The 21,874-nt window shown below is 37.8% G+C and overlaps 2 protein-coding genes across 8 annotated transcripts in view; both read left to right on the top strand.

The window, feature by feature from the left end:
* Window positions 1–874: 874 nt before the first annotated feature.
* On the top strand, window positions 875–14,201 carry LOC105430921 (uncharacterized). Of its 7 annotated transcripts, none has more exons than XM_011644725.3 (7): window positions 875–1,075; window positions 5,315–5,482; window positions 5,755–6,975; window positions 7,055–9,271; window positions 9,363–9,544; window positions 9,893–10,214; window positions 10,300–14,201. In XM_011644725.3, the coding sequence occupies exons 1-7, from the start codon at window positions 1,018–1,020 to the stop codon at window positions 10,500–10,502; spliced, it is 4,371 nt and encodes a 1,456-aa protein (XP_011643027.2). In that variant the 5' UTR covers window positions 875–1,017; the 3' UTR covers window positions 10,503–14,201. The 7 variants fall into 7 exon arrangements, with proteins under 7 accessions (XP_011643027.2, XP_088927770.1, XP_088927764.1 ...); XM_089071644.1 differs by having other exon boundaries at window positions 927–1,067; XM_089071638.1 differs by lacking the exon at window positions 875–1,075 and adding an exon at window positions 1,184–1,593.
* A 2,559-nt stretch (window positions 14,202–16,760) lies between these two features.
* Window positions 16,761–21,874, top strand: part of T48 (FU domain-containing protein T48) — a 29,425-nt gene continuing 24,311 nt past the window's right edge. Inside the window, exon 1 of the mRNA XM_011644727.3 lies at window positions 16,761–17,037. Within this exon, the coding sequence (XP_011643029.2) occupies window positions 16,944–17,037 (94 nt within the window). The 5' untranslated portion in view covers window positions 16,761–16,943. The remainder of the gene's footprint in view (window positions 17,038–21,874) is intronic.

The raw sequence follows: 21,874 nt of genomic DNA on the forward strand, positions 1-21,874 counted from the left end.
AGCAATTACGAAATTACATATAATATAAATATTAATTGTAATTTTCCACTTAATAATGTAACTATTATATAACACACGCGTTATATAATAATTACATTGAGTGGAAAATTACAACTAACTAATTTATATTACATGTAACTTCGTGTTTGCTGGGTTTTGTTAATCTATTTATATTTTTATATATGTATATTGTAATAGACAGAAATTTTTATAGAATTTTATAAGAGTCGATACCTTAATATCTTGTCAAAATCTTATTAAAATGTAATTGGAATGTGTTGAATTTTTTTTAGACTTTTTATGGAACAACGACAGTACATGAGAGCGAGCCCTGAACTTGTACTTAATACAATAATTTATAATGCAAATAGTTAAGTAAAATTGGTAAGGATAGTTTAATTTCAGAATAATTAAAGAAAGGGAAACAATTTCCAAAGAAACGATAAATTGAAAACATGCTGAAGATACTATGCACATACCTAATCGAAACATTTTTTAACTGCGAATTTCTTGTGAACTTGTGAAATGCCATCTATCGAGGCAAGTGGCATATTCAAAAAGTTCAATAAACAATAATTTTCCAAAGTCTTTTTGTCATATTTTAAATACGTCTCAGGATCACTTGGAACGTTTTTCAATACAAAATCGTAAAGACGTCTTTAGATGAAGTCTTAAAGATGTTTCTAGGACATTCTTTGGCAAATGATTTTAAAGACGTCTTAAGAATGACACTTTTGGGCTGCTTTTTAAACGTGCGTGTTGTCTAAAGAATATCATTTCATGCGGTATGCTAAATATCCCGCGCGTGAGAAATCGACTGTCATATAATGTCAATGGACCAAATATGGCAAACTCAGCAAACCATTCCCACTCTTGCTAATCTTGTCACTCTACCGCGTCACATCGGCACGCACACGACGTGCATCACGATGCGGCCAGTGGCGGGCTGCGCCATGATAATGTTTTGTTTACATCGGGAGCGCAACGAAGACAGCGATTACGCCAACGGCGATTAGGATGCCCGACGAAAATACGAATGGGGGATCAGCGATTTGTGACCGTGACAGGTACAAAGGTAGACTTTTCAACTTCTAACGATCGAGTTTCTGTCGACTGAGGCGCGTCGCGTTTGTTTAAAATGCATAGTTATTCTTATAAAATTGACTACGATGATAACGACGACACCGACCGAATTGATGGGGGGGGAGGGGGGAAGAGAGTCGAGGGGGATCGGATCAAGTCGGGCAATTTACAAATTCCGAGGTTTTCTACAGCGCGTTTTATCTAGGAACCGGCTGTCCATTCCGGCTATCGATATAATATGGGCATCCCGCGAGAAACCGGGATTGCGTCACGTAGCGCCGTTTTCGCGCCCCGGGAACATTCGAGAAGGAGCAGCTGTCACGCACGTGCGTCCATGTAACTACGCTTTTGCGTCGCTCGCGCGCGGAGCCCCCCTTCCGAAATTGACAGTTGCGAAACGGCACTGGCGGCGTTCGAGGGAGTGACCTTGATTGTCGTGCTCAATCGGGTGTCGACGAATCCGCCGACGGGAAACGCCGGGTATGATCGCGAACGATTTCACACGGTCCGGTGAGTATTGCACAGCGAAAAAATTCAGCCTCGGGATTAGTACGGTTATTCGACGTTGGTTGACAGGGGGATAGATTATGTATCTTTAAACGAAGAGAAAAGAAAAACGTGAAAATTACAAGTGAGGAAATTTGCTAGCTTTCGACACATAAAGTTACTAAAGATATTCCAATGAATTTTGCTACTTGTAATTTTCATCTCGTTTTAAGATACACAATCGATTTGATTTCGTTCTTGTTTTAGTAAATTAAATAATTTTATCCTTTGACTTTGAGAGAGATTTTGTTATCGACGAAAGATGAAAAAAGAAAATAAAATTCTTTGAAATGTGGAGAATGCAATCATTATTGTAAAGTTGGCGCCCGATTTATAATTTGCTATTGACGATTTATGTAAATTCGTGGGAATTCATCAACACTCTCCGCCTTATTTGCGATTCATAATTCATCGTTGTATAATGTAATTTTATGCACAAGTATTCTCAGACTTCCAAAGGATGCCCTAAAAACGTCCAGAGGACATTTTAAAAATGTTCTCAGAATGCTCCTCGAATAAAGTGTATTATATAGTATATTCGTGTTTATATCTGAAGTGAAAGTGCCTTTTGATTTTTTCAAATAATCAGTAAACATAATTTTGTAGAAAATTAATGTTTTTACACTGAATTTTAATAAACGTGATCGTCTGATTAAACAAATCAATATTTTAAATATGTTAAGAAGAAAGAATAAATAAATGAGAATCATTAACAAAATAATATACAATCAAATAAATGTAGATATAATTCTTTATATTTTTTAAGTTTGAGTTCAAATCAAAGGGGGGGAATTGTTCATTTTAGAACGACTTTGTTGAGACACGAACTGGAAACTTCCTCTGAAATTTAAAATGCTATTCCGTTTAGAATGACCACTATTTTTTTTATTCTCAGATTATTAAAAATTGTTTCTTCAAGAGACCAGGAGTAAGGTAAGAATCGCGAAGAAATCGCGCGTCTCCGATCGGAATCGTTCATAGTCATTCTCGTTGCGTCGCGTTGCATCGCGTTGTGTCACGTTGACTCGAATCGCATCACATCGTGGCGCGTCAGCCGTCCGAGAAACGGAAACGTGGGTTGCGCCGCCACCGCTAGGTGTCGGGCCGGCGCACGACGGCCTGGCTCGCTGTGTAGACGGCCACCATTGTTGAAACACTGCTTTGGTTGATGCCCCGACGATTTTTGGGCCGAAAATCGTAAATTCGCCCGTGCCCGCGGCGATAGGGCCTCGTTGCGGTAGGTGTGCGCAAAGTCCGTTCTTGCGATCGCGATCGCGACCGCGTATGTGTCTCGCACGCCGAACCGTACCCGAACGTGCGAGGGTGACGATCAGACACACGTCTCGATCGTCGTCGTCGTCGTCGTCGTCGTCGTCGTTGTCGTCGACGACGTCGTAGTAGTAGTAGTAGTAGTACGGTGGCCAGAGCCTGGAGTCAGTCGAAAAAATTGTGAAACTATATTGTGCGTCCGCGTGATTTATCCCGCGACGAGAAGAGAAAAAGATAAGGAGAGTCGTGGTGTTGCGGCACGCTCTCTCCGTCGGCGGATTGTCTCTCTCTGTGTGGCGTGTGTATGATATATATGTATAATATTTGTGTGTGTGTGTGTGTGTGTGTCGTCGTGCGGTTGTGCTCGTGCGATCGGCGCGCATCGTGCGCCCACCGGATCGCACGTACGACGTATGCCCACGTCGTGGTGCGACATTAGAGCGTGCATATCGTGCATGCCGTTCCGTTTTGCCCTTCCACCCTCGCCCCCTTTCCTGCATCTCGCCCGGTCGTGCTTTTCCTCCCGCCGTCGTCATCGTCGTTGTTGCCGCCGCCGGTGGCAACGCGACGCCGTGCATGCGTGCGTGCGTGCGTGCGTGCGTATCCTGCGTGCATTCGTGCGTGTGTGCGTACATCCTTCTCGCATTGATGTGTACGTGGTATGTGTGTGTGTGTGTGTATATATATATATATATATATATATATATGGTGTGATACGTGTCGGCTGTGCTGCTGCTGCTGCTACTGGCGCGCGGCGTGAAAAGCGCGAGACACGCCGGTTGGTCGTTCCGTCTCGTCGCCGCGATATACTCGGTGATCACTCGCGCGGTTTTCGCAAAAACGGCGGCACGAGCGAGAATACATACATCATCGTGCACGCGTTGCTGACGGTGATGACACGCGGCGGGGTCCCTTCGGAAACATTCGTCGGTGCGGGCACCGCTGCACGGGTGTCTGCTCCCTGCGTCTCCCTATGTCTCTCTCTCTCTGTCCCTCCTTTATCCGTACCTATATCTCTCTCTCGCTCTCTCGCTCGCGCGTGCATAGGTGTTCGCACGACGCACTATCGATGTGTACGGACAAGTGTACAGTATGTGTACGTGTTCCGTGGTGTACAGTACGTGCGGGATAAACGTGCTCGCCACCATTGCTTCGTCTCTCGTGTATACTACGTGCTTGCGTGAACGAGTGCGTGAATGCGTGCGCGTTGTACTCGTGCGCTCTCTCTATCTCTTTCCGTCCTCCCTCTTTCGATCTCCGTTTTCCCCTTTCACCCTCCGAGCAGCGTGTACGCGCGATGCGTGCCGCCGGAATTCGCGAGACGCACGCCACGAGTTCTCGGGAACTGGGCCGAGACGCCGATTTTCGGAGCACTGATTGTGAGCATGTGATGATACCGGGTGATCGCATATGTGTGGATAATGTGTGAGTGGTGAATGCATACGTGTACATCGTTTCTCATGAATGCCAGCGATAACGACGACGTTGTCATTGACTTTCGTGAACGACAATTGTCGGACACATCTCGTTTAAGACGATCGCCGTCGCGACGCTTCGAATTTTTTTTTTGTTCTCTTTTTGTTCTCATGATAACGATAATCATCACGTTACTCTAATGCCGTTGAAATTGAATGATAACTAGTTTAACACGCACTTCTGCGCGTGATATTTTCTGCGAAAAGAAAAGAAAAGAAAGTTCCGTAATTGATTGCCTTTCGCGGAATGAGGAATTGAAAATAGACGCGGAATATGTCGCGATCATGCTCGAGAGTGTACGAATTGATGAGTCGCCGATACACGTAGCGGATAATAGCTGTTTGATAGTCGGTGTCAATGGGTCGTATGAATAAAAGCGAAACATGCCTTTGACGGGAGAGAGAGAGAGAGAGAGAGAGAGAGAGAGAGAGAGAGAGAGAGAGAGCTGTGTGTGTGTGTGTGTGTGTGTGTGTGTGTGTGTGTGTGTGTGTGTGTGTGTGTGTGTGTGTGTGTGTGTGTGTGTGTGTGTGTGTGTGTGTGTGTGTGTGATTTAGAGGAACGAAACAAAACGTTATTCTATTTTTCTTACTAATGTTCTTGGAATACACCTGTCTTAGATAAATGAGAGCGTAAACATTTGTTGCATTTGTTTTATTTGAATGAATGAATATTTTCTAGACTGCAAGTTGCTGAGTTGCGATGTTTAAATATCATGTGTTGATTTTACTAATTTTAAAATTGTGGGTCTTTAAATATCAATGTTTATGTATATATCTGTAAACTATGATATATTTTATTCACTGCGTACTTTTGTTCTTATGCAATTATACAAATTTTATTAGCAACAAGCAGCTTACTCTAGTCGATTAAAAAATGTAGCATGAAGATTGTAGCTTGGTGTGTCAAATCTGTAAGAGAAATGTTTCTGTTATGATTACAGAATCTCTGCAAACATCTAAACATATATCGTCGGAAGAAAAATTTAATAGTTTTCCAGATAAAGAACAATATTACTATTATTGTCAAGATATAAATGAGAAAGATAAATATACTCCAGATCTTCAGTATGGTGTGAGGTGTCACAATTCTTCTATTGTTTCCAGCAATGGTAAAATACAATTATTATACTATTATTTTTTTGCACATCTTTGTGTAAAAACCGCAGTTTTTGTTGAATATAATATTTTATGTTGTAATAAATTATGTCATTTATTTATTATAATTATAAAATAAATTTTAATACAAATATTATCTGTTGATCTGTTATTACCTGACATTTTAAATTGCATTGGCATAAGTTATTTTACTTTAGAACAGAACTTGTAATAAAATTTTATGATGTAAATATGAACATTACAAATTATTTTTTTTTTATTCCAGGACTACACATATTTGACATTGCGCCACAATGGGCGCTATCGGATCATTTTATGCGGTGGATCAATGTTCAAACATTGGTAGCACATAATAACGAGCAAGACATAGATGACTCGTATTATAAGACGAAAGATACCACGGAAGCTATTAATTTAAACTTGATATATCCTATAAAGTTATCATCAACAGTACGACACAATGATAGGATAGTGAATTCTAATGTACTGACTAGTACAGTTAATGAATCACTATCCGAACAAACGAAAACCCTGCAGAAGGAACAAAAGAATAGGCTGGATAACTGCCAGAAGGATTACGGTGAGGGAACAAAATCTAGCTTGCTAAATACCACTAAAACGACGGATTCGTTTGTGAAGAATACAAGCAGAATTTTATCTGAATCACAAAAAGAAATTTATCACGATACAAATATTAAATTGTTGAGTTGTTTGTCAAAACATTCAATTGACACGCAAAATATTGCCGAACTAAAAGTTACGTCGGACAATATTGAGCACAATAAAGAAGCTTGTGATCCCGATTGCACCACTTCTGTAGCAGATAACGAGCCACTTAATTTAGTAATAAATTCGGAAGAAAGTATACGCAGCCATACCTACAGTAAGACAAGGAATCGACTCTGCAATTATCCGCATTCGTTAAGTGTCGATAAGGAGACACTTTCAGTAGACGGTGCCATTTTAAGACAATTAGATCATTCCTCCAATGTACAGAGTTTTTGTAACGCAAAGTACAAGAAAGTAGATTATGGCTTATTGAAGCTTTCTGATTTAAATGAGTTGTCATGTAATTCGGACAAAGGTAAAGAATTGTTTGAAACCATCGGCAAACTGCATGCCAGTAGTAGTGAAGTAAATGGAAAGATCGTAACGAATGGTGATTTGAAGCAAGAGAGTGAGCAAATTTTGGATAAATACGTCACGCATGTATTACCATTACGCTTAAGTGAGAATAAAGCAAAAACATCGGCTTGGATACAGTCACAATCGAATGTCAAATGTAATAACATCAAAAAAGAGTATTGCAGTGAGGAAGGAAAACATAAATCAGAAAGTACCGATCTAGTGACCGTCTGCAACTCAAGATTAAACAATTGGGCGTGTTTCGAAATGTCAGGACAGTATCCAGGTCATAGCCGACCACCGGTTGGCACACCTCCACCGCAAACTGTCTGGAATCATCTCACTATGACGCAGGGTCAAGGTAATTTTAATTTGAAATATTTGCTATGTTATTTCTTTATAACGTTGTAATAAATTAACTATGTTGATTGTATTTACAGCTCTCAATATCCATCCGACGGCATTATCCGGTCCCGCTTTAAGTCCAGCCGGATTCTACACGCATCCATCCATGGCACGGACATCCCATCTGCCGTCTCAACTCACTCCGCAACTCGCTCATACGCAAGCACCACCGACGTGGCATACACCCACGGTCCCTTCAAAAAGCGTTACGCCGGCAAACACGCCGGGTAATCCTTTGTTCAGTTTACAAATGCTGGTAGACAATCGGCAAAATCAAAATCAGTACAGAAACTCACCTGGCTCCCAAAGTACTTTAGATCTCTCGTCTACGTCAGAGATTATTCCGGAGAATTATTCTCGAATACCTCAGGATATTCCCATCAGTTTAACCGCGAGAAATGTAGATAAGGGCAGTCGAAACGGGAACATAATCTCACCGCCGATACCGCTCAACGGGGAGACCTCGTCGGACAGTGGAATCAGCTCATCCGTACCGACGCCGAACCCTGTTACTGAACCAGTTTCACTATCGACGAAAGAGGTCACCACTCCTAAGATATCGGTGAAAAACTTTGACAATCTAAAAGGAGTCGCGAATCTTCATGATAAGATTAAGGAAATGAATGTAGATAATTTTACGCAGAAAGTGATAAATTTGCCGCCTAGTGTAACGATAGAGAGGGTACTTGCGGATAAGAAAGAGCCTGAAGCTTCTGTGAAAACTAAGGATACATTAAGTGTAATCGCGCAAATGCCAAGGAACTTACCTGTTATAGTCAATTTCTCTAAAACGGAGAAAGATGTTACGGATAGTCCTAAAAGAGAATCTTCGTCTGAAAGAGATAGAAAGCACGAGGAGACGAGCGTGAGGTCACCTAAGAACTTGCCTAAAAGAGGCAAAAAAGGTGTCGATTCTCTATTGGAAAAACTGGAAGGTGGAAATAAAAAGCTCGGGAGTGCCGAGAATATCGGTTCGGTAATTGTAATGCCGGTGGAAGAAAGGGATACATCCAGCGTTAAAAGTATGTCGCCGGAGAGACAAAAATCGAAATCACCAAATCGGGAAGATGAAGTTGTGTCACCAGCTTTTAGCAATGACGACTCGAATGATAACACCAAACAACGCAGAAAACGAAAATTAGAAAAACCTGTGAGATTAAGCAAGGACTCGAAAACGGAAGTCGAGGACATGGAACTCGAGCCCACGGAACCCACGGAACCAAGGACTATCGATCCATTATTGGAAGAAACGACGAGTTCCATAGCTGACGTCAAGATAGAAGAGCAGATTGCCAAAGGTGCGGAGGAAAGAATATCGGACAAGGCAGTGGTGGACGAGATCACGGAGGAAAGGTCGGAGGAGAGTCAACCAATTCGAAGGCGGAGTAGTAGCGAGAATATTACAGCTAGTAACGCGACATCGACAAATCAGAGGACACGAAGAAAATCCAGCGAAGATGCGTTGTCCGAATTTCCGAAGGTGACAAGTCCAAAGGATACGAGTAACGCGATGATGACGACGTCGACGACGTCGACGACGATAGCATCAACGACAACGACGGCGATAACAATGGTGACGACGGCGGCAGCGACGACGGCAACGAATCCTTTCGTCGAAGTTGAGTCAGAATTGGCGAAAATGTTCGCTGGCATCGTAGAAGCGGATCCGGAGGTGAAAAATGAAGAATCAAAAGCGGAACTCGCGAGCGCGCAAATTCAAGACGATAACGCCACCGTGAAATTCGAAGGTCTCGACAATAATATTCTGCCAATGACCGATTCTCAAAACGTTCAGAGTAATCCCATCGACGTTTCATCCACAGTAGATACGAAACTATCGGGGAGGAAAGGTAAAAAGGGCAAAATGCAGGGTAGCAAAAGAAAGATCTCCAGGTCGACAGAAAATATCTTTGGCACAACGGATGATTCTCCACTGAAAGAGACAAAGAAGAGGCGGACGTCCAAAGGCTCGAAGAAACAGGATCAAGCTTCGAAGAAAACGAAGAAGAACATCAAAATCGATGGCCTGAGGGAGATGGCTTATGATTCTGGTTCGAATGCGAGTTCGATCAGGTCACGAGGACCAGTGGTTCACGTGGAAGGGCCCAGGGATAGTCCATTGAGTATCCAAGTGGTTAACGCACCACGAGAGGAAGAGGAGGAGAAGAGCAAAGAGAAACGGAAAAGCGTTGGCAATGGAAACGGAGGCCGAAGCAAGAGGCTCAGTCATCAAAACGATTTGGATTACAGGGGTACGTACATTTGAAATGGAAGAATGTTTCTATAGGCGGTTCGTTTTTGCGTTTATGACTCGCTTTATCAATTATTCTCAATTGTTCGTAGGTAAAGTCAGTAGAGCTGGTCTCTTTAGTTCAACCTTGTCTTCGCGATACGATGCGCACACCACGGACTCAACCTGGGTCTGCGTATTTTGCAAACAAGGTCCCCATTCCGTTATTCCCGGAGATCCATCCAGGCCACATCCGAATTTGGCCGGACCGCATATCGCAACTGGAACGTACACGGTATGTGTAAATTTTTTTTTAAATGACCCGATACTTTGATATGATAGCAACTCGATATGATATATCTGACTCGTGCTAATTAAACGTGCTATTGTTCTTGTATCTTTACGATAATTTCTATTTTTATAAATTTTATCTACATTGTATATTGATCCATATATACTTCAAGTTCCAATGTCTGAGAGATTTTCGTTTATATTGAGCATAATCGCGATTTTTGTACGATATTAGAATGATAAGTAAATTTTTAAAAACGATATTCAGTGCCAAATGTAAAGCGCTACAGGCTATTAAAAATGAAAAGTCACGCGTTAACGATATGAGTAATATGATGAATGTTTGTAACAGGTTCCAGCTGGCGTGTTAAGTGACTTATTTGGACCATACTTGATCGGCAAAGAGCGATTGGAGGATGGTATTTTATCGGCTGACGAGCAAGAAATCACGACGGAACAGAAGAAAGGCGGCAAGAATAAGAGGAGCTTGAGGTACGCGGGTCTGGCAGATCAGTTCTCTGCGAAGATGGGAAAGAAGAAGCGGAATTCCGTGGAAAGTAATACAAACGCCATTTTTACGGGTATGACTCTGCATCCTGGCGGGGAGGAACAACGGTGGGAGGTGTGGCTCCACGAGCAGTGCGCAGTATGGGCGGCTGGGGTATACATGGCGGGTAAGTCAACGTCAACAGAATGATAGAGAGAACGATATTGAAAGCCCGTAATAATACGCATGATAAGTGGGATTGTGTTTGGCAGGTGGCAGAGTAACAGGACTTCAAGAAGCGGTGTGGGATGCTGCCAAATCAGTATGCGACTCTTGTGGTCTGACAGGCGCGAATATCGGTTGCGTGAAACGTGGCTGTAAAGCTGTCTCGCATTATCCGTGCGCACTCACGAAAGGTTGGCACCTCGACACAAATCAGTACATACCTAAGTGTAATCTTCATCGAGTTACGTGAAACTCCGGTGAGTCTATGAGCATAGGCTAATATGGAAGTAGGTCGTATTCACATTATATCACACTGAGATCCGGCTTTAATTAGATGCACCGAATAATGGGCAATAATGTAAGAGACTAGTATATAAATCCGTTTATGACTGAAGATAGCCTTACTAGTTAGTAAGGTATGTTCTAGTTAATAAAGGAGCAAAACATCCTCATGCGACAAAATTGATCTGTGTATAGTTATGTCGTTATCGGAACGTAACAATACGCGCGAAAGAGTAATCGACGTGACTAACAAATAGATGAAATTTAACATTCAAACATATTGTTTTATATATTTTTTCCGTTCCAATAGATATAAATCTATTTTCTTATTTGACGATGAATTGAGATGGTGCGACCATAAGATGTTTTGAAATTTTGAGGTTACTCTTTATGTTATTTGACGCGTAAATGTATTTGGAGCATGAAAATATAAATGGGAGAACATACCAATTTTCAGATATCACTTTTAGAATCAATATGCTCGAGAAGAACAGCTTCCAATGTACAAGATGTTTAAATGGGACCGCTCTTAACGCTAGAAGTACTGAACGATCATTTCTGATCATTTCTATTTTTTAAATTAATGTATCTCTTTTCATAAGTAAAGATATTATGTTAGAATTTTCTAGCTTTTTATTTTGATGGAATATTATATTGTTAAAATCTGAAAAATATTTAAAAAACAGAAACTGTCAGAAATGACCGTTTGGTAGATTTAGTATTAACAGTCTCTGAGAATTATGGAAAGAAAAATAGCGAATGAAAGTGAAAAAAAAAGAAAATAGATGTTCTCGATAATTGAATTTAATTGATTTTCTTGGCCTGTGTGGCCTTGAATGGTGGCCTTTTCGACTTAATATAAAAAGCAAGATTTTTCTTTAATTTCGAATTTATAGAATAGATGGATCGTTAACGTGGAACAATAATAATCAAAAATGCAGATATTGCTTTTTTACTCATATTTATGAAAACATAAAGATATTACAAATTTTCTTAACAACATCATGTACGCAGGAATACACAAATAGGGCATATTGCATTTAATGCTATCGAATTATGTAAAATTGTATGACAGTCAACAAAAATCAGAGTATAAATACAGTAAGACGTGTAAGTCTATAACATAAGCGAGAATTGAACATTCTCTTTTCTTTTTCGCAAAGATTGAGCATGATCATGTGAGGCAAGTGTTCTCTGATGGATGTAAAAAATAAACTCTGTAAATACAAAAAGAATAAAGGGATTATTATATTATTAAGATATATATATATATATATATATATATATATATATATGATTATACTTTGAAGTTTTTCAAAAAACTTTATATATATCATTTGAAATAAATGATATATACATATGTTTCATGACAAAATAGCATTATGATTAATGTGATTTTTTTTTTGTTGTGTTTGTGTCTAGCTCATATGTATAATTTACTATATATGATCGTCCACACATGTAAAATTTGTCCACTTTTTGTTACATTTTGATATTGATACTTCTTTTGTGTAACTGCTTTGTCATGCACATTTTTATTTGATTTTATAATAGGTTGGCAGTTTGTTAAAGAAAAATATTTTTGTGTTCGTATCGAGTGAGATGATTACAAATGAGAACACTTGTAAGACTTTTTTTTTAGTACCGCTGTATCTAATGTAATGTAACAAAGAACACATCTTACGGCATTCAGTAATATGTTTTGTATGGCGTCACATTCACCGTCACTTTATCATCTTTAACACATCTGTACGGTCGTGAAACCAGTGATTCAGATCTAATGTCCCACATATGAATTTATTGTTAGTGATTAAATTAAATTAGCTACGCATTATTGCGTAATTTGTAATAATTATATTGATGATTTATATATGTATATTTTATATTAATTTCTTTTTTCATATTAATATTTTATTGTCGTCATCTTTGCTGTCATCTTTGTTGTCGTCATCATCGTCCCCATTATATTTTATATGTAAGAAAAGCAAATTTTTTGCTATGACAAATGTAAGAATTATTAACGAGCGATTCTCTTACTACGTCAGGGAGAACTAGCAAAGATCAAGAAAATTGTATAAAAATAATATTATATAGAAAGATACAATGTATATATATATATATATTATATAACATTAATTTGCGTAGAAAAAAAAGTATATATACATATATATTATATAAATGAGTGTGCGTGTGTGTACATATATGTATACATATATATATAAAATATAGAGATATACATATATACACTTTTACATTTCTCATGTATCTATATATGTATATGTATATTTATGCATATGTGTATATATAATATATGTATATACATATATAAATATATGTATAAAATATACATACACACACCACACAGATTGAATATATATATATATATTGAAAATAGCCGTCACCTCTCCCACACAGCACAGAGTATGATAAATTAGATATAATCATTTTTAAATAGTAACTATATATTCAGAGACGAAAATAAAGTTACTGAATGTAAGAAAGATTCTTTGTACATACATAGTGCGTAGTGACAAATGTAAAAAAAGACTATCTCTGAAAACATTTTATTTAGAAACTAAAATTCTGTTTTAAAAAATAGTAATAAAAGAAATGACACGTTCATACTTGAAAGGAAAAAAAAAAAAATACATAAAGCCTAACTTTCTTTTCGCGAGACTTTCGAGATGATTTCGACACTCCTTGGCATTAAAGGTGGTCTTTGTATAAGACGGACAAATACAGCCAAAAAAAGGAATCTACTACTTAGATATATAATGAGAGAGATATTGAATTGTAAACGAAACGCTTATAATCTACAACTGTGTATGAAAGGGAAACAAAATTTTATCTTAGACGAGGTAATTGTAATATTAATCATTACTTGTGATACAAAGAATGAAAAAAGGAAAGGATGAAAGGAGACAAATTCCCTGAGTGAGATGGCGTGTGGGCGAACGAGATATATTCCATATATTTCGTTCTTTCGTCGTCGTCGACCGTACGATTCTACGTCGATGCGGGAGGGATACGTGGTGTGCGTCATCGTGTACAGTAGAACTTTTGTAGTGATATAGCGTTGTGTACATTGTCACTTAGGCTCGTCTAGTGAATAGGTAAGGTCTAAGGGCAGATTATTGCATCACCAAGATTGTAGAAAAATCCCCTGGGAATCCCCCCTCCTCCCCCCCTCCCCGCCTGCCCGTATCCTCGCTCTTGTACGCAGAGTCGTGCGCGCCGCGACACCAAAATTCACGCTGCGGGACAAGCGTTTGTCGCGTTTATTATAATAATTATTTCGACAATTTGTATAAATGAGACGTACTTGCGGCTTGTAAATTGCACATTACGAGTGAAGGACGTAGGCGTGAGGCGTCAAAACGAGAGAATGGTCGAGCGCAGTGAAACCTGAATATCACGATGCCTAAGTAATTTGTATAAAAGAAAAAAACAAAACATGAAAGAAAGAATATCTGTAAAATAAAAACGAAGAAAATTGTCGCGTCATATGCGGGCGTAAAAAAGAATAGCGCGACAACCAACGGTCGCCATATAAATTGGCAGCAGCAAAGAGAGCATTATTGTTAGAGAGAGTGAAAAAAGAGGATTAGGTATCTCTTTATTCCTGATCTTCGTACGTATACTTTAAGTATATCTAATTCGTTTTAGAGTTTATGTTTCTTTTTCTCCCATCTTTTCGTCCGCTCCATCTCTGTCTCTCTCTTTCTCCACTCCTCTCTTTTTCTCTCTCTGACTTTTGTCTATCCTGTGTATTTCTCTTTTTTTTCTCGAGTCGGATAGATGTACTCATCTCTTTCTTTTTTTTTGTGACCTGGTTTAATGTTAATAATTATTAAGAAAGATATTGGTTAAACTCTATTTAATAATACGGAATGGTAGAGAAATCAGCGAATTGTATTTGAAGATCAATACAATAATACGATTAAGAGAGAAAAAAATATACATCTTTGTGTAATATAAATATAATAAATAATAAAACACGATATGTGTGCGCGCGCGCGCGCGCGCGTGTGTGTGTGTGGGGTGTGTGTGTGTGTGTGTGTATGTGTTGTAAGCTAATTGTAGGTAAAGTTTTCCTAATTATAATTCCGATAATGGCCGCTGTAACATTGTAATGATGACAGACGATTTTTATAGTAATAAGGGCAATGATTCGCGCGAAAACAGTGTTATTTATTAATGGAAAATATTTCATTATATAAATCGACAAAGTATAAACAATTCCTATGAAATTCGCACGAATTTAAACGCGTTTAAGAAATTCACTCTCGTTACCGTTTTTCGATTCCATATTTTCGGATCAAATAATTCGACTTTGATACCTTGAAAATGACAGATATTACTTTGACAGATATTAAATTATATTTTGAGTCGCGGAACGCATCGCTACAATATTCACTGATATCTTTCTTTCTCTCGCGATTTTTTTTACTGTTAGAACGAATCTTATAATTGTATAAAAAATCATGATCGTTGCGTTGGATGTTGACAATAGTGGATTATGCAGTAATTGATCGCTTTGATGTCGCAATTGTGATGCTGCCTTCGCATGTCTAATTGTAATCTTCCACATTATTCTCTCGAAACTGGACCATCATCAGGTATGTATATACAATGTACATATCTAAAAATCAGAAACGCTCATCGCTGATTTTTTAAAATATAGTAGTGGATTATTAATGATCAATATAATCAAAACAAAACAGAAGTCAGAGGATTACAAAATAATCCAAGAAAATTAGGAAATCTAGGAAAAAGTTGAGAAATTAAGAAATTTATTAATATAAAATTAAATTACTATATTAATTCTAAATTTAAGCTTTACTTCTTTAAAAAAATTATTAAATAAAATGTTTAAAATTATTTAAAAAAGTATCACAAATATTTTTCAATTTTATAATGAACGATTTAAAGTCATTAGCAGACATAATTAAAAGTTATATTGTCTTTTGTCATTTTCTATTTATTTCCTATTGTATATTTGTAATTAATAAAATTTTTTATATACTTTTTTTATGTTCGTTTCAGTCAAGGAATTTTTTCAAAAAGCGATGGAAAAAAAGAGAAAAAGAATATTTTTTTTTGTTTCGCTAACAACTCTGTATGAATTTATATTTCGCCTTCCTTTTCATCAGTGATGCCTGATATCTTATAAATGTCTGTTTATTTGAATCTCATTTTGATTTACTTTTTATCTTTTTTTATTTTAAAACTAGAAAAAGACTAAAAAATAAGATTAAAGTTAATTTATATTGATATAATAGTAAATAATAGTGACTTTGACCAAACTTCGATTAATCAGTAATTAACTCAATCGTTAGAATCGCTTGCGCCAGAATGTTTACACAATTCGTTATCCCTAATCTAATCTTTTTACGCGTTAAATAAAAAGAATCAGTTATGCATTGGTGTAGTACTATTGTTTGATATATTAAACACTAATCGGAATTAGTCGGAAGTTGTCCTAAAGATCGGTAATTTAACATGGCGTCGAGTTCGTCACACTCCCTTGCTCACCCTTTGTTCGCATACGTGAGAGCTCAGACACAATGAGAGGAATGAGGAACAAAAAATTAAATACAGGGAAATCATACTTCAATACATAAGAAATATCAAGCTTTTTTTTCATCAATTAAAAGTAATTAAACGTAATTTTCTCTTTCTAATTTTTTATATTTTATTCCTTATTCTCGGATTATTGAATTTGAATCCGAAGGGCTTAGACACAATGAAAAAAATATAAAACAAAAAATTAAAAATAAAGAATTAAAATTCTAATTTTTATTTGTGAACTATATACAAATTCAATCAAATGTAAATAACCTTTGAAAAATTAATATAATTTAAATAGAATAAAAAAATATTAAAATATGTTTATTTTTTATTATATAATATATGTATATTGACAAACAATAATTATTTCGAATATTATAAATAAAAAAAGTAATGTTCTTCTTTTTCCTAAAAATTTACTAGAAAAATCAGTTTCCAGATTTCCCGCTAAATATTTCTATGATACGACATAAATATATTATAGATTTGCATCTTATTGGCTACGCCAATCGTAAGCCGAATATTGTTTTTCCAAACTTTCATTTGACGGTTTCTCTATGATTTCTGGCGTACGACGCGCCACCATGGTCGTAAGGCGCAATCAACAGGCCGATTTTCCGTGCGTCAACCGCGAGAGTGCGGCCCTGCGCGTCGCGGTATCAGTGATCAGTATGCCATCGAACGTCGAACGGGGTGGATGTGTTTCCGCGTGGCGCGTCACTGCAAATGTAACGGGACGATCATGAGTTTACGCGGCGCCGCGCTGTGATCTCTCTTTCTCTCTCTCTCTCTCTCTCTCTTTCGCCGCCGTAACGGGGAATTATGTCGACTCGGAGAGATGGGTAACTTGGCGACGTTATTAGTGAAGTTCGGTGCCGCGTTCCTCCTCATCTGTCTCGCGGATTACAGCCTGGCTCAGGACGACGCGTCAGGTAAGCAAAAAAGCGAGACTCGCGGTTTTCGCGTCTCCGCGTGACAATGCCGCGCCGTGGAGGCACACGTGGGGCCCCAGGACACCCGACGCTGCGTGTATACATAGCCGGATGTTTTAGCTGTGTTATGATGACTGCGTGAGAGATCGGCGATTACTGACGATGCGATTTCGAATGATGATCTCACATGAAAAAATAAATTGGGAATGTAGAAGAGAGTTTTGTCGGAAAGATTAATTAATTAATTAATGACGCTTTGCATTAGGTTCAAATTTGGACACGTAATCAAACGTTATAATAATTGTTATAATTGTGTGAAAGATCGGTTGATTACTGACAATGCGATTTCGAATGAATCTCACATGAAAAGTAAATGGGAATGTTGAAGAGAATTTTGTCGGAAAGATTAATTAATAATGCCTTACATTAGGTTCAAATTTGAACGATATGAACACGTAACCGAAACGTTATAATAATTGTGTGTGAGGTCGGTCAATTACTGACGATGCGATTTCGAATGATGATCTCGCTTGAAAACATAAATTGGGAATGTAGAGGAGAATTTTATCGAAAAGATTAATTACTGATGCTGTCAAGAGTTAATTAATAACGCTTTACGTTAGATTAAAATTTGGACGATGTGGACACATAACTGAACATTGTTATAACACTTGTATGAGAGATCGGCCGAAAAGATTAATGATACTGTCAAAGATTAATTAATAACATAACTTTGCGTTATGTTCAAATTTGAACGATGTTATGTGCACAATCGGATGTTTGCTGGTGGTACAATTTCGAAAAATTGCATAAAAAGAAAAGTTGGGAATGTAAAAAAAGATTTTTTTAAAACGATTTTTGATGTCGAAAATTAATTATTTTATGTTAAAATTTGCGTCAATTGCGTCAAACGTAAATTAAAAGATATATTTTATAGAAAAAAAGATAGCGCAAAGTAATTGTCGAAATTATAATGATCGAGACGAAACAAGAAGAAAATTCATTAATAATTTTTAATTATTCAAATAACAATCTCTTGGAAGAAAAGTTTCGCGCAAAATTTTATTCTAACAGAATTCTCAAATTATTTATTTTTTTACAAAGTAATTATCCGATTCTCGTCGATTGCAACATCGATAACAGATCATCTTGTATATCGTGCAAGATATTATACTTTCGTTGTTCATAAGTGATTACGAAGTGATTGCGTAGCCGTGCGAGGCACGGTGTAAAACGCGTTTATATACACGCGCGCCGACATAACATTATTTTGTAACAACGCTTCGCTTCGCGTAATAAAAAAATCGCTAATTCCCGCGTGATTTGTAAATCAGAAATCCGCGATTCGGTCGTAATCAATTGATCTATTTTCGTAGCTTAGCGTACTAAAATACATTGTACTAAAATGAAATAGATATTTAAAGCTTTTTGACAAAAGCGAAACAGTTTTAGTATAATGCAAAATTAGAAAACAAACCTTAATATAAATTTACGTCAGACTGGCGAGTGGGAGATTGAAGATTGACTGAAGATTAGAATTCACAACCGAGAAATAAATTACATAAAAATTACTTTGCGTTATTTCCCCCCCCCCCTTTTTTTTTTTTTTTTGCAAAATATATCTTTTAATTTATACTTCGCTGATGCAAATTTACATAACATAGTAAAAACCGCCATTTATTAATTAATTTGCGATGTCAATCTTCAATTTAATTTTTTTTATTTGTATTGTACTTGTATTCTAACTCTCACTACTCGAGCTCTAATTTATACGCGATTTTTCAACCGTACCAAATGGCACTTGCTCGCATCGCGTGTTTAGTCTGATCTAAACAAGTCGAAACACATGTTTCGCTCGATACGAGCGAAACCGGTAGTTAACGCGAAACGAAGATAAGATAATTACATTGATTAAATATTATTAATAATTTTTTTATGCGCTCGACATGTGCGTCTGGTATGCGAGGCCTTTTTAACGTTTCGCATGCTCGATACCGTTCCTTCGAAAAATTGCAATTGCTGATATTCGTTGTGTGATAGCAAGGTGCACGCCGTTTCGGAGAGCAAGGTACCGCGGTGTTTAAAGGATTCATTAAAGTTGCATGCATGGAGATTAAATTATTATGCTTCATCAACAAACTTCGACATTCAGTAATTTCAGACTTATGGTATATCGAGTTGCAAAAGTGCTTGATATCATTGACTCGATGAGTCTGTCACACATATTAAAATTACGATATATGAAATTTTAATATATATCCTCTCAAAACAAAGGCGAAAGTTTAAATTACTTGTCAAATTAATTATTATCTGTTGAATCCCACTAAACGTAGTATTAAACTCGCAATTCCTTGTCACGAACGGCATAGAAACTTCCAACGTTCCTACACGCAAAGAAGAGTTTTGCTGAAGTATCTAAAAATTTGATCGAATTCAGATCTGAAATAATTCCGTTGAGCTATCGAAATAATTTTCAGATTCGTAGTCAAATTTTTAATTCTCCAGTAAAACCCATTTTTTCCACGAATCCACATCGATAAATTGCATATAAAATTTCCGCAATTGGCATCGAAATTTCGCACGTTCGCACCTGACATTTAGTACAAGTAATATTGTATTCAAAGTGACAGCTTTATTCTCTCTTAAGCATTTAAATTACTTTATACGGCTCAATTACGGCATGCTTAAATTAAGGGACACCTCGTGTCGGGTATAATAACTGTCGGGACTCTCTCTCGGATGCGTCGTATTTGTAGATCCTCGCTGGTTTCTCGCCGTAAACGCGCGCGATAGCAAGAGGCACGTAATCAACTCCAGACCTGTTCATTCCGGGTTTCACGTGACTTCTTGAATTACGACCGGCATGCGCGTTTGACGCTTTAGATTTCACGAACGCGTTGCAGTTAATCGTGAAACAAAAAAAAACATCGCGTAAGAAGGTCGCGCATTTCTTCACGCCGAGGTAATTGTTCGCGTTGTTTTGTAGACTCGCTAGGTCCCTCGTGCCTTGTACTGCAATTTCCCGACTTTTTAATTCTCAGGAAAGCACACTGTTATAACTAGTTGTAACTGGTACACGGGAAGAACGGTTTTGCTGAGGTATTTAAAAATTTAGATCTGAAAATTGTTTTGTTAAGCCATCGCAATAATTATTTTGCACATCTGAAGTGGATACTAAAATATAAAAGTTTACATGATTATTTTGATGAACCAACAAATTTATTTCCTACATCTGGCCAAATTTTTAAACAAATTTTCGACAAAGCGCTAATCTTTTCTACGTTTTATCATACACTGTTTATTTTATTTAATAATTAATAATTTAATCGTCTGGAAAAGCCTGAAACAGAATTTTTAATTATATAATTTGTCATTCTTATCTAATCTTTCTTTCCGGGTAAAGTAAGAAAAAATTCTTTCCGGGTTAAGTAACAAAAAATTAATTATCCCGTCCACGTTAACGAAGTAGCACAGATATTATCGCTTGATAAGCCAATCGCCAATTAAGTTAATTGGAGTTTGCTTGCAAGTCACCCCAAGTCTTCTAAATTACGACGACATTTTCGATAACGATAAGGGAGTTAAAACGTGGGATGGGCAAGCCGAGGATTGGGGACAATTTTGCTCCTTCCCTATCTCTTTCGGGTAAGGGGAATATCTTAAAAAAGGGAATAATGTATCCTCGGCTGGTCTGTTTATTTCTGCCTTTGTGCTGGGCGGTGTGGCGTTCTCGCGCGTGACGGACGCCGCGTTCCTTCCTGAAGGAAGGCGAGCACGAAGCGCGGTGGCTCGCCATCGGCCAGCACGGTCGTCTCAACCGCTAATTGTTGCACAATGCTCTCTCGCGAGTTCACAGGTGCATTGCACCAGAAATCCTCTCCCGGTGCTGCTCGCCTCTCCCGTACTCCCGTACTTGCTCCGTTCAATGGCGTAGAGAACGCGAGAACGTTTAGAGAAGGATTGCGAAATCCTGAGAAGTGGCTGATCCTGCGTGAGATTTCCTAATCCATCTGGAATCCTGGATTCCTGTTTGTTGTAAACGCGCGAGCTTCCTTTCATCGATCGAGATCTTTCCGAAATCCGAAATAAGTTGTGGTACAAACAACGGGAGTAGACTGAAAAAGAAAGCTGATAACTTGACTGAAATATATTCAGTTCGTGGTGATTTCTTTAATTTAAATATTTATATATTCAAGTTAAATGTATGTTAATAATATCACAAAAATTTATATTAATATTTTTGTGAATTTTTGTGAATTAATATTTGTTTGACGGCACGGTTAACCGTCGCAATAAATAAAATAATATGTCTTTGAATCAACAAATTTAGTCCTCAGTGTAATAAAAAAAACAGTCTCTCTTGTGATTTAATTTAAATATATAATTTTATTAAATACGAGAAAAAAACCGAGAATGCCATTATAACTAGAATTATACCATTTTTTTATTTGAATATTTTATTTCTGAAAGATTTAATATATCTTTATGTTGTTACGTTTCTCAGAATTGGTCTTCGATTTGATGTGATTTTCTACGTCAATTCTAACGCGATCCCGCTGAAAGCGCCGTGAGTTTGGAATGATATAATTGCGTTTAGCTCACTTGGGTGAAGGGAGGGATGAAAGGTTCGTTTTCTTACTTACGCCACTGGTGCTATCGAGCGCGATTAGGTCGATGTGTCTGCCTCGTTTGTGGAAGTGAAAGGACGAGAACCGTTTTCGCGTTCGCCCGACCATGCTCTTATGCGCCGTGTGCAACCGCGACTTAGAAAATTCAGCCGTGATCGCGGCCCTGACCGATACCAACTGACCACGCCGCAGAATCGTATTAGGGTCGG

The sequence above is a fragment of the Pogonomyrmex barbatus genome, unplaced genomic scaffold (assembly GCF_055798465.1).
Source record: "Pogonomyrmex barbatus isolate J1 unplaced genomic scaffold, ASM5579846v1 scaffold12, whole genome shotgun sequence".
NCBI classification, from domain to species: Eukaryota; Metazoa; Arthropoda; class Insecta; order Hymenoptera; family Formicidae; genus Pogonomyrmex; species Pogonomyrmex barbatus.